General features: G+C 41.8%; 1 protein-coding gene across 2 annotated transcripts in view; it reads left to right on the top strand.

Annotated features, from left to right (window-relative positions):
* The window catches only part of B4GALNT3 (beta-1,4-N-acetyl-galactosaminyltransferase 3), a 549,958-nt gene extending 536,190 nt beyond the window's left edge, over positions 1-13,768 (top strand). For both annotated transcript variants that reach the window (XM_085652267.1, XM_085652268.1), the window contains exon 20: positions 5,002-13,768. In XM_085652267.1, coding sequence (XP_085508393.1) covers positions 5,002-5,110 — 109 coding nt within the window. In that variant the 3' untranslated portion in view covers positions 5,111-13,768. The remainder of the gene's footprint in view (positions 1-5,001) is intronic.
* Positions 13,769-14,387: the final 619 nt, after the last annotated feature.

Raw genomic sequence — 14,387 nt, 5'->3', positions numbered from 1 at the left:
ATGTTTCTCCCCTTAGCCTTACTTGCATATTTGTGACAGAATATACACAGATACACACAAAGTCTAATATGAATCTGTTATGGTTGAGATGGTTATTGTATAGGTAATGAACAATTTGGATAGCTAACAGTTTTTCACAGTTTGACACTGGTCTAAATTTGTCACAGCTTTGATTCCCTTAACTGAGTTTCTGTGTTACAAATTTCACTGAAATTAGTTGGGGCCCTTCGTATTTTAAGTCCCATAGGAATGTTTACTGTCTACACGAACTAGAATTGCACCAAGCTTGTCACAGAGACGAACTTTACTCAGCATGGGTCCTTTGTTTGTTTTTCGTTCGAGCCTAAGCAGCGCATGCACTGTCTCTTCGAGACATGCTGTATTTACTTTGTGCAAAAAGAACAATTGATGTAAAGAATGCAAAACAATGTCATACATTCACCCCAGCGCAGAGATCTGGGCCTAAATCCATCGTTTTGTTGCTCACCATGCCATTCCAGTTTGAACCCAGCCATTTGCAAATCAGTTCTTGACCCTGCACTCAATGGGAACAGTCCAGTCCGAACTGCCAAGCCAGGTCCTCCCTGGACGAGAAACAAGCATCCTAAGACCGGTTTTGGGGTTTCACTCCTCATCAGCCAGTATAGCTTGACTCCGGTGGCATGGAGAGCACAGGACCCAATTCTGGGCATACGCGTCCCACTCTGGGTGACAAATGCAAAAACAATTATTGATGGACAAAATGCAGAACAATGTCGTACATGCACACCAGTACAGAGATCTGGGCCTAATTGCATCGTTTTGTTGCTCACCATGCCATTCCAGTTTGGACTCAGACATATGCAAATCAGTCTGGAGGGGGCAGACTTCACAAGAAGGGAGGAAATCGCCTTTTCAGGACTGAGCCCTCCTATTCTTAAAGAGACTACATGGTTGTCTTCCAAAAGTAAACGGTAAAACAGTACAATAATGACTTTTCAGAAACAATCAGAGGACTTAAATCTGCATAACAGCAAATTGACATAACGGAGCCTTCCAGGCCTGGGGTCTCTTGCATCGCTCTTTTTTTATAAACTGTAATTAGCCATTGGCACATCCCGAATTGGTATCGTAATGAATATGCATTATGATAGCAGTTACAAGTGATATACATATTTTTGAGAGCATAGATATTCACCCCTCCACTCCCATACATTTTGGCTGCTCAAATCAATACAAACTCAATTAATAAACCTCTTTGGTTTCTAGAAATGCCTGAGGATACCCATTTATTGACAAAACTGTACAATATGTTCAGTAATTATCTTGATGCAATGAATGCAATGAATTGTAGCTCCAACAGAAAAAGAGTGTTTACTAATTACTTCTTTTGAAGCACAGAAGTAATGGGCTTTTGCTGATCATGAGAAGGGCACAAACTCCACAGGCAACGTAATTATCGATGTGTATGAAGAGGCGAAAAAACAGAACAACAGAAAGGTACATTTGGTCATGATCAGTCATACATTCTACACCAGGACATAAAGAGAGAATTAAGATATTGACTAGTTTGTGTCCATTTTGAAGGAACTAGCAGCAGCATTTGACTTTGGAGAAATGACAAACCAGTTAGTAAGGGCTCAGTTAATAGCCCAATATAGAGATAAGGTAGCAGGAGCAGTTATTTTTTAACAGCAATCCTACGTTATCAGAAGCAATTTTATTCGCAAATTTGCAGGAACAATCTACGAAATGCATCAGAGAATTAAGCATAAAGAAAGAGGAAACACAAGTAGATGTGAACACTATTAAAGAATGGAGGTTAGTCAGAGAAGGACAATTTCAGGGAAAGGAGAACACAAGTAAATAAACAAAGAGGTAGTGAAAAGTCTGAATATTCTATGGGTGAGGAAGCACAACACTTTTGGTTTACAGCAAAAAACATGTCCTTCACAGGACAGAACTTGTGACCAATGTTCAGAGAGGACATTATGCAAGGATGTGTAGGGCCACTAGCAGACAAACAGAAAGGTAATGTGAAGGAAGGATAGGAAGAGCACATACCATAAATACAAAATATAATACTTTGCATAAGAAGGAGAGTGGATGAAGAAAAAAGGGCTGAACCGGCATAAAAAAGGACCAGCATAGTGAAAGTTAATGGAGAAAGCGTAGTTCTAGAGGTTGACTCTGGATGTTGCACATAATAGTATCCAGAAATATGCTAAATAACAGGTGGATAGACAATTACCTAGAAACACATTTAAGTTGGACGGCTGCAGTGGAGAAGCAATAGCTCTAGTGGGACATTAGGAAGAAAGTATTGAGTTCCAGGAACATACCTGTGTGACAAAAGTATAAGTGGTGGAAAAAAAAGTCCAGCCATCCTACATTGGAGGCAATAATATGAATTGGGGATGACACTAAAATCAGGATATGGAGAACAAGTCTCACTAGCTATGAACTTATTGTTCAAATAAAAGAGGGCTCTGTCCCAGTGCATCATTGCACAAGAACAAAAGCTGTAACTAAAACAGTAAGTGAAACAAACGCTTCGAAAAATGGAAGTAGAGGGCATAATTCAGCAAGTTGAGAATTCTTTAGTAATCTCAAAAAGCAGAGCCGGAAAGTTATGTTTTTCTGTAGTAGCTGGACAGACCCTTTACAGATATAAATGAAATGCTAAGGTATCTTGAATGAGGAAAATGTGAAGGAAGTGGGACTTATAAAAGGTTTACCACTGAATGCATCCCGAGTCCCAACAAATAACTACATTTAAAGCTTCTCAAGGAACATTAACATCCAAAGGATTTCCAATTGGATTAGCTGAGCTGCCTTTATGTTCCACAGATTGAGGCACATTTTTTTAAAAACAAGAGAAACGTTTTGTACTTTCAAGACAACACCCTTGTGTATGGAAAGAACGAACAAGAACACAACAAAACACTAGATAGAGTGTTGAACATTCTGGACCAAAAAGGTTTTACACTGATGAAAAAATTGTCAAATTGACTTGCTAGAAGTGGAATACTGATGCTATGTGACCTCAGGTCAGGGGTTTAACAAGAAGATCTACCGAATTCCATAAGGATGGCTCCAGAACCTGAACACGAGGAACAACTGAGACTGGATTAACAAAGTATTATTACAAAATTGTGTACCACTACAGCAGCATGGCAGAAGCTTTTTAGAAGTTATTAAGAAAAGGAATATCAATGATCATACTTTGCAAGGGAAGATATTGAAACCATTCAACCAAGCTAAAAGTATGTTAGCAATGGGCACCAGCAATTACTGCATGAGTGCTGTTTTAATGGAGAAAAGAGAACAATAAGTTGTATTTGCTTCACGAATACGGCACCAAAAGAAAGGAAATAAGCAATGAAAGAAAAAGAATGTGTATGGGCAACTTCTCATTTCAAAACCTACTTATGAGGCAGAGAATTTCAACTTCGCACAGACCTCAAACTGGTATTAAAGGTACTAGAACAAGGCGGAGCAGACAAGGTAGCACCAACGCTGGCTAGGTTGGCTTCCAAGATGCAGAACTCCTTGTACAAGAGGGAATACTCACTAAGATGGGAAAACAAAGCAGACGGCCTAACTCGCCTTCATGACACAACAGGACAGGACGAAAGAAAGCTGCAATGAAACAATTGTAGAAGAATGTGTGTAGAAAACTAGCAAAAGGATAAGGGACACTGTACACAGGGAGTTTGTTAAAGGCAGGAGCAGTTTTGTGTTATAGCTGCAGGAGACCACAAACAATGTTTTCTCTGTAATGATGACATCATAGTAGTTAACGAGATGCCAGAAATATCTGGCAGACACAACACAAAAAAGTATAGGCTGGTGGGTGTCAATAACGGCATTGTTTTCCAGTGGCGTTCATTGTGGACCATAAGAGCAAGACTGCGGCTGTTAGACTGCCAAAACTGGTGGGGAGGTAAATGGATGTTACATTCTGCTGTTATAAGTGTGCTGGGGGGCATTAACTGATTATTAGTCATATATGCATTGACGAGGCATGCTGTTTTGAAATGCGGGGCAGGAATGTGGCTAAATTGCATATCTTGTACATGTGTTCTGGTAGTTTTAAACTTCTACAATCATGTTTTCAGGAAATTATTTTTTATATGGTATACTGAATAAACTTAGGTTTTTAAATAAGATATATAGCATTGTATGCCATAGTTTTAATGCTTATATGGTTTTTATTAGCCGAATGTAGCTTGTTTGACTACGAGCAAGACTTGAGTTCTCTAGATTATCACTTGGGACCACAAGGTAGAATCCCCCACGTTAATGACACCCTCCCAACTTCAGTTTTATGTTGTGTACACCACCCACCTTGTGGCTCAGTGGAGTAATCCCATGGATCATCTGTGCAGGGTATCTATACAAGGGTTAGAAAACCAAGCGCAACACGGACTTCCTTGACCTGTGATTGGCAATCATACCTGATGTCATCCTCTGGGTATTCCCTTTCCCACCTAAGGGCCAAATCTTTCTGCTTTGAGTGAGGAAGTAGAAGATGTTCTGTCAGTGCCTTTAACATAGCACCTGCAAGCACCAAGAGACAATGCATCATCTGTGGGTCTGCATTAACCTATGTCGCTTGAGGGACGAGATCTCTGGGGATTTAGGGAAGCCAGGGAGACGGTGGACCCTCCGCTATCATTCCAATGTGTCCTTTGGGATTTTGAACGCACATGTTAGGTCATCGCCCACCCAAGCTTTGTTTCAACGCCCAGTTTTATGTTAATCTAACATAAGAGTAGTGAAAAATAAAGCTTTTTTCTCACTACTCTTATGTCAGAAAGGTAAATAACTGGCTTTCAAAGGAGTTATTGTTGATATTGTCTAGCAATGGAATACATACATAACAAGCCTGCACTGCTGGTAATCTCAGAAGTATTGTGCAGTGCAGCCTTTCTCTTCTGAATGTTCATGCAGTCTTAGCGGGCCATGTCGTAATTCATTTGTCTGATCCAAAACTCTCTCCTTATTTGCCCTTTACAGGATTATTGAGGCTGGCCTGGAGGTCGAAAGGCTCTCCATGCGGAACTTCTTCCATCACTTCCACTCGAAGCGAGGGATGTGGAACCGACACCAAATAAGGACGTTGTAACCTTCAAACACCAACAGGCACTTTCTCCTGTAGAGCAATAAGGACCTTCCACAAGCCACAGCACGTTCAGAAACGTAGAGTAGAAGACGCAACAAATCAGTGAAATGCTGTGCAAATTGCTGTGTAGAACACACTGATTCGTGATACATATCAGTGCATGGTGCATAGTGAAACATGGCTTTTAAGAGTACATGGTGCATAATGATGCACCCATAGCTGGAGACCAGTAGGAGGTGCCTTAGGAAGAAATCTTTGCACTAAGTCGATCGCCCAGTTGACTGAAATGAAGAAGATAGCAGCGTAATGGAAGATGAAGAAGGTTATCCTGGTGTTGTGACATTGGATGTTTTGGTATGCCGTTTAGGAAACTACATGTGTTTTCGTAAATTTAACGTGTTATTCCTGAATTGGTTGCTGGTCACAAATTTCGTCCCAGATGTCCCTGAGGCTCAGAGAAAGCATTTCATCTGTATTGATCCAGGGCAAGGAAGACCTGGATGTACTCTGATTAATGGCAGACCAAGGCAGAGATACTGGAATCACTGTGGCTTAATCAATATTTTTTCCAGCTTACCTATGGAATGGGATGGCGGCAAGGAATGTGTGAACAATCTTCAGGCTCAATCATTGTGCTACCTTAAGCAGGATAACCCTGCCAGCCAACATCGACTCTTCTGTCAATCCAAAGTATCTTCGTCTGTGAAGTTGTAAACAAATGTGGATAGAGGTCCTTTGCTTTGCGGCGGGGATCTCTGACCAGACTGCAGAACTCAACTTGTGCTCCGCTTAGCAGGGGCAAGCGAGGAGTGAACGCTGGTAGATGTAACAGTGATGTGCCTGCCAGAGTATCACATCATAAGGGAATTCAGAGTCTGAAAGCTTTGTATTTATATAATTTTATAGGATGGTTCTCTGTTATTTATTTATTATAGGAATGCAGTGCCTTAGGCTTGAAGGTGAGTTCAGACAAATAGCCTCATTGACATTACGAGCAGGAATGACTAGGAAAGTTCACACAGCAAGAATATTCTTTCTTAAAAAGACTGTAAGACAGAAATAGGCATTCCATTGAAATGGCACCAAAATGGGTCTGGTATGCTTTTGGGTCGCCACCTTTATGAGGGTTTCACTTGTTGCTACTGCAATTATAAAATGACTTGAGCTATTATTTGATTGGTCTGTGTGAAAACTGGATGCCCAGTAGTTGCCAATGCAGTTGATACTGCACTGCCCCTGTGTAGGCATGGGCAAAAACATTTCCTGAAATGCATAAGGAGTGAAATCTGCCCTTTTAAGTCTATAGATGGAGTGGAATTTGGTTTGAATAACAGCAAAACTCTGTTCTGCTGATGGAATAGACTGAGGATAGGGTGGATGTTGTGCCTGATACACAAATTTTGCTTCTCTCCATGAAGTAACAAACAAGGGCTACAACAGCTATTTTGATTGGCTGCCAGCTGCCAATCACAAAGTTTCTATAAAAATCACTTGGGCTGATTTATTTGAAAGGGTTGCCAATCTGATGTCTATTTTTTAAGTCTTTCAACTAATCACTCAAACAAAGCATTCAGATTGGTTACAGAACAATCAAAATTGCTGTGGGTCAAACTGTCTGTGACTTGTATGTAGGTCAGTAATTTTACAGCGGTCTGTGCACCTTTGCAGAGAACTCCCTGGAGGTCACCTTTTTGAATCAGTCCTTGGCAAGCTGTGGTGGATCCAAAAAAAAGACACATTTGTACCGCAATTGATATACACACCTGAGCCTAAAATAATAATAACCCAAGCCTTCAGTGCGCTAGGTCTCTGAAATCACTTCCAAGTTTTCAATCATGTCACGAGAAGATATCAGTCTGTGAAAAACAGAGTTCTCTATTGATATCAGTCTCCGGGTGAAATGGAGCTTCCAGATCTAGACATGCTTAAGATACAGCTGGTTTCTTAAGGAACGAGGCTTTTGATATCCTTCCATCAATCGTATGGTGTAAAAACCAGGCCCCGCTCCTCTAAGAGGCATGAGATGTCTGAGAAGGTGCTGAAACAGAGTGCAGACTGAAGTGGAATATTTCCCACAGCAGCTCATCGATCTATAGCGTAAGCTACTAAAGGAACTGAAAGTGCTCCTCATCGTCTCTGTCCCATATAACCATGCTTTATTATAAAGGGAACTGGATCCAGGCCTGGTCTCACTGTTGTACCGGCTTCTTTTATGCACCGTCACTCTAGAACCGTTTTAATGCTCCCCTGTACGCTTCTCCTATATGTTCTTTGTTCGCTCCACACCAGTCAGGATTTCTGCTTGTAGAGGAAGCAAGTCCACATCCTGCTGCTGTTATGTGTGTGCCCCCTCCCGTAGACTGTGATGAAAATAGCAGGGAAAAGGTATCGCGTTGGAAAAGCCCAGAAGTTAACATATTGTTTTTTAATGTCTTTTTGCATGGTGCTGGGTAGTGAATATGCCCAACCCTGAACTGCGCAAATAACACTAAATTCTAATTGGAGGTTCTTAAGCATAACCTAAAATGCCAGCTAAAGTGGCCAATGGCAAATTGAGTAGACCTTTAGGGCCTTGAAATGTGGGATATTTCAATCATTCAATCAATCAAAGAATTTATGAAGCACACAGCTAATCCTAGAGTGTCCCTGGCCAGGCTAGATGCTGGCTGGAACAAGAGCTAACCTACTGATAAGCAGATTGGAACAACCAGGTTTTAAGATTGCGTCTGAAACAGCGTTAATCCTTCATAGTGCGTAAGTCCAAGGGAAGAGCATTCCAAACCCTGGCAGCGAGCAAGGAGAAAGAGGTACCACCCCATCTCTGGCTCCTAAATCATAGGACCACTGCCAGCACAGCACCAGAGGAGCGGAGAGATCTGGCAGGATAATATGAGGGGAGCCTATTGGTCACATATACCGGGCCGACCCGATAGGCGGCCATGTGAGCCAGTGTGGGACATTTGAACCGGATCCTCTCTTAAAATAGGAAGCCAATGCGGCTCCTTAAGATGCTGGTGAAAATACGCATATCTGGGGTCTTTCTTTTTTAGTAGTAGCCGTGCAGTAGTGTTTTGTACAAGCTACTCTTGGGTCTCTCAGCTGATAGGCTGAGAGACCCAAGTATAGAGAGTTAGAATATTCGAGACGGGAGGTAATGAGGGCTTGAATGGCCGTCTTCTGAGCCTGGACCACGAGTAAATGTAAGAATTTCTTAGTATTTTATTTTATTTATAAAGTCTTATATAGCGCTAACTTGACCCTGGAAGAGTATCATAGCGCTTTACAAATGTAACTGTAAGTAGAAATCAAGTCAACCAAGAAACATAAATGCTGTCAATACCCATCTAAAATCAGGAGGACAGTGAGTTAGACACCAGTACGTAGACGGCGAGTACAAAACTCTGTTTGGCAAACTACTTCAAATCAGTATCCAGATAAATGAGTTAGTGGGTTCAGGGTAGAGTTGTGTTCATTAAAAACAGTTTAACTTCTTTTTTGAAGGATGTGCTTGAAGGGTTCAGTCTGACTTCAGGGGACAGGGAGTTCCAAATTCTAGGTGCTGATCCGGTGAACGTTTGGTTGCAGGTTTTCTTTTTCCAGAATTTTGGAGGTTTCAATAGTAAGGTGTTGGTGTTTCTAGACGTAGACTTTAAAAGTCCAAAACCGGAACCAACAACTGCTGCTACCTGAGAGCCAAAAGAATTTTGATTGTCAAATATAACCCCCTGATTGTGCACTAACATAGCTGGGGTCGGCAGAGGAGGGGTATGATTCGGGGGATGAAAAGCTATAGTGCCAGAAGGAACAACCTTTGGAGAGTCCATCTAATCACACTAAGGCCCTCATTACAAGAGGGCCAAGAATACTGCATTGGTATTCCCACATCTGGAATTACCAAAGCTGCATGCATTAGTAATTCCAGCATGAGTTTTATCTTATGGGTCACCTGACAAATGGGAAATTACCAGGAAAAGCAATGTTACTGCACCAAATGGCTGTGCCTCATTTTTGGCCAGTGAAGTGCTTGATACACAAAGATTGTAGTTTTCCTGCAGAAGTTGTAATCCCAATTGAGAAGTTTACTTTTGTTACTGGTTCCTTTAGGATTAGGCCCAATTCAGAATGCAGAGCCATGTCTGGATGTAATGATCAGTTTGAAAACAGTCATATTTAACTGATTATTAAGGTTTCGTCTAGAAACTCCGGATCCATTAAGGGTAGATAAATGATGAACACTGAGCTATACACCCAAGATCATGCCACGTCTAATGACCGGAGCTAACGTTAACATACCACGAAGATTTGTACATTAAGCAATGCGCTGACATCTGCCAAGAGCACATCAAGTCTCACAACTAGTTTTATCACTTGGGTGAGCGTGACGGCGTCTACACATCTCGCTCAGAATTTCAAACTATGTCCTCTTTTCTAATGGAGTCCAAGTTTGATGACTCACCACTAGGATAACTGGTTCCCTCCCTTTAACTACCATCAGAAGGTGGGTAACAGTCTTTTTGAAAGCCTAAAAGATGTATTCGAAGACTCTGGGACATCCTTCTCTTATCTTGCCTCTGGGATTTGCCTGTGCTACATCCCATTTTTGCATTGTGGCTCTAAAAGATTATGCCCAGTCTGTGTTTTCATGTTTAGTGCTTCCTTACAGCACAAATGGTTGGTCAGACGTCCATGTCTGGCCTGTACACCACAATTTGTCAAACAAGTGAGAAAGCCAGTTCCACAAAGTAGTGATAGCAAACTCCATAGCATATGTTTAAATGTCGCCACTACAACCCTTCATTGCACTAAAACATATGCCCATGAAATGTAGAGTGGATACATTTAGGTGTTTATGTAAAACTAAAACCTGGTAAATTCCATTAATTGATTCGGAATTACTGCTTTCTGCTCTTTGGCCATAGCTAAAAACTAGTCATTTTCATGAGACCCAGAGCCGCACCACACGCTAAAGAAAGAAAAAGTACTCTGCACAGCAGTTCCTTACAGTTCTTGTGTCTTTTTCACTGTCTGCTTGGTCAGGCTTTTATTTTTGCAGTAAATTACTTATAGCACTTTGCGTTGTTCCTCACTTATTCGGGTGGTACTCAACGCCATAATGTGACCTTCTGTTGTGGTAGCATGGGAAACCGTAGATTTCCGAAACATCTTTTGCAAAAATGTAGCCTCTAAAGATAAACCATTAAAGTCTCGGCCTTACATGGTTATCTCTCTAACAAAATGTTGCCCTACACCTAATCCCAAAGTCTTTCAGCTTTCCCCCAGGTATTGGAGGGAGGGGAGTTAGGATAATTCTAAAAAAAAGTCAAATGTTTGTGTGACCGGATTTAGAAATGAAAAATATCAGTTTTTGGAGATATTTATGTAGGACAGAGAATTTTGCAATCTATATTTTGCAGTCTGTTTTTAAGAAAGTTATTTTTGCTATCTGTATTTCTGATATTTTTGCTTTACTTTTTCACATTGAACTCTTTTGACTCTTTCTATGAATGTTGGTGAACCACTGTCTAATAAAACCAAACCCCAAGCATGTGGTTTGGTGGGTTGCTCAGTTCTGACAAGGGTGACTTGACTGGTTCTGGAAGTTTGCTCCAGGAACTGTAGTTCCTTGTCTTATGCTGTTTGGGGTAGAGAGCACAAGACGAAAATACAGAACGGAAAGTAAAGAATACAATTAAAGTAGGTGCAGCAGAATGACAAATGGACAGCACGAAACTGTCAACTGGCCCCATGTCAAGATATTGACTTTCAAGAAGTATTGCTTTTTCAGTCAGAGGCGCTAAGCATACTGGGACTTGTAGTTTGTTCCCATTATGACTATTGGCCTACAAGTCGCCCAGTGCTTTGTGATGAAAAACCAGGACGGCTGCAAGTCACCCTTGCACTATGAAACTTTGTGACAGTATGGGACTATTGTTCAATACATAAGGGATTACCAGATTCCTGCCCCACAAGTATCTTTCCAAAGCAGCCTAAGGCAAGCAAAACATGAACACACTTTAAATGTTTTAAAGGCGAAATATAACCGGTTAGCTGTGGAGGTGATTACAAATGACTGGTTATGCTGTGCAACAGTGTAATGTTGTAAAGCGAACAGTGGTCCTGTGCAGTGCTGCCATAGTACCTGGGGGCACTCATTGTGGTTTAAGCCCACAAGGATAACAGTCACAGTCCCATTTTTTTTACATTCTGAAAGAAGCAAAAATATATTTACACAGACCATATGCCCATATTACTCAGCAGAGGATTACTAATAATACCAAAAATACTACTTCCTTCAGCTTTAATTGGGCACCACAAACCTTCCTCTTTTAGTTTTATATTGCTGCTAGCCCAGAACATTTATGATTCTGCATTGAATTGTAGGACACTACAGTTGTTGCTGTTTTACTGATCTGTATCCAGTTTTTTAGAAGTAATTTGGGCACATAGTTCTGCACAACTGCATGATACATTTGTGTCTGTGTGTGTGTGTGTGTGTGTGGGTGTATGTAGTTCCATGAAAATGCACTTTGACTAAACCTAAAGACCAACGGAGAGGAATTTAGTCATGGTAAAAGTGCTCCTGCTGGTCAAGTGGTAGGTCATGTCTACAGTGCTGGGGCTTGTCTACAATGGTGGTATGTGCTTCCATTGGTGGGACATTCCGAAACTTTAGAAACATGTATGACACTAGTAAGGCCTTTCTACATTGGTGGGACTTACCACCAGGGATTGCACGTGCCTCCAGTGGTTGGATTGAGGAAAAGTAGTAGAATATAGCTACTATCATTGGTCGTATCTCCAGTCATTGGACGTGCCTCTAGTGGTTGGACTGGTGTACAGTAGTGGGACATATCTACAGTGCTTGGACGTACCACTAGTGCTGAGATAAGTGTTCAGCAATTGGACATGCCTGCAATAGTTGGACATATGTCCAGTGGTGGATTGTACCTCCAGTGGGTTGACTTTCCTCAGGTGTTGGGATGTACCTCCATTGATGAGGCATGCATCATTTTCTTATTTTTTTATTTTATTTTGTAGAGTTTTATATAGCGCAAACTAGACCAGAGAATTTGGGTATCAGAGCGCTTCACATGAGCACCAGTTGCGTTACAGAGGGACACATTCATTTTTGTTAGGCACGGGGAGATTAAGTGATTTGCCCAGAATCACAGGATGTTGAGCGTCGAACCCGGTTCCCCAGCTCCAAGGTTCCAGTTGTTGGACTTGTCTAGCCTGGTGTGAAATGCTTATTATTAGATTACATGATTTAGGACATGACTTGAGCAGTTTAACTATGACATAAGGACATTGCAGTTTCATACAACTGTATGAGCTTAGGAAAAGAGAGTACCCAATCACAACAGGGCATGCCCTGTTATAATGGCTATCTCAAATTACAACTGCATGGGATCCGGTTAGCGCTGGTGTGCTTGCCCAGCTCCCAATGAGTCACTGCTGGCTTAGCTTACCCGAGAACTCATTGTAGACAATATCCAGCCCACTTGCCTAATATTTTTGATACATTCCAAGCAGTTTGATTGGTGCAGGCTGTACAAGAAGAACATTTCCAGAGTCCGCCAGTCATAGTTTTGGTTCAATGGGGCGTTTAGGACATTTTGCGCTGTGGGCCTGTGGGACTGAAGGCTTGGGTGTTTGAGGCTGCCCACACAGTAGCATGGACTATTGGTCTGTTCATTCTGCTTTGAATTATCTAATGGGGCAATGCAATCTTGCCTCAGCTCTCTTTAGGGAGTTGAATGCTTAGACGAAAAATATAATGTGCTAATGGTGAGTTGTGGGTAGAGTTTTGGTTCATTGAGCTTGGGAGGTAACATCAGACGCAGGTGTAACTTTCAACCCTTTTTAAAAAATCTGACAGGATAATGGGTAGACAGGATGGCTTAACATGGGCTTGCCAAGCCCAAGCTGTGGTTTAAGGACAAAAAAACAGACTCTAAGAAGACTGAGGTCAAAGTGACCTTTTCAGCACGCAGGAGGTAATCCCCAGACATTGGCGAGGTGGCGTGGTGAAATTGATGCCCATGACGTAGTGTTCCTGACTTCCCCTCCTGAATAATTATGGCTCTAGGGCTGATCACTACATCTCCATGTTCCTCAGTTCCCATATCTAAAAATATTAGTCGTGCTTTGAAGCAACCTAATCTCACTTATTAAGTACTGTATGAAATAACTGGCTCCCATTGGTGCAGAACAGGTTCCAGTGTAGGGTGCTAGGCCTGTTGTGTTTACTGTGGCTCAAGCCTTTAATGCTTAATGTTTCCTGGAATGAGATCTTGTTTACATACCCTATTCCACAATGTCAATGTGACGTGCACTCCGTAGAAAGGTAACTGTGCCTACTCATCTGTGGCAAAGAGGGAGGAAATGGTTTAAGAACCAAATTATTGCAATAAACTGTTTTTCAGGATCTAAGACACTTGCGATCTAACAATCAGGAGCTGCAACGTTGTAATTGTTTTTCTAATTGTTCTTTAATCCTGTTTCATTGCTGAACAGCATTCACGTGGTATTGCCTTGGAAAGGATGCTTCACTTTGTGTTCATGAAGTAGGGTACTTCTGTCTGTGTTTACCATGCCTTAGCGCAGCGTGCCAGACTGTGCCTTTGTTCTAGTGATCAATAAAAGTGCTTCATATTGAAATGTTCCGGTTCTTGGCTGTGTATCCTATCAGTTGTGTGCTCACAGACTTCTACATTTGAGGTAAAAAAGCACTGCTACGTAGTAATGTCTCTGGTTTCACATGTTCCATGCCTCTCCTCCATTGGAACAGTATGGCCTCCTGCTAAATTTTACAAAAAAACAGTGCATTTCTTAGTAGTTTTGTGAAAAATGTTTAACTTCAGTCTGATTTGTATTCATGAAGCCATAGATTCCAGAATCTAGAAGTGGTCCCTTCCCACACCATCAGCACCAGCCCTTTCCCCCATGCAAGGTATTGGCTTCTTCTAACTCCACCACTACCATCCATCCCTTCTCGCCCCCATCTCCAGAAGCAGCCCTTCTCCTCCCACCTCTAGCATGAGTTCTTCTTAACTAACATCTGTTTGTCCACACTCTAGCATCAGTCCATTTCCCTCACTCTAGCACAGCTCCTCCTTTACCATCAGCACCCCCCAAACTTACAGTATTAGCTGCTTCCCAAACCCCACCACCAGAATGAGACATTTCACCTCTAGCATCAGGACCTTCCCTCCCCCATGTATGGCACCCGCCCCTTCTCTGTGAACCTGCAGTGTCTGCTGCTTTTCCCTTACTTTAG

Source organism: Triturus cristatus, chromosome 4_1 (assembly GCF_964204655.1).
Source record: "Triturus cristatus chromosome 4_1, aTriCri1.1, whole genome shotgun sequence".
NCBI classification, from domain to species: Eukaryota; Metazoa; Chordata; class Amphibia; order Caudata; family Salamandridae; genus Triturus; species Triturus cristatus.
Note: the sequence above shows the minus strand (reverse complement) of the source record. Positions and strands in the feature narration are given on the sequence as shown.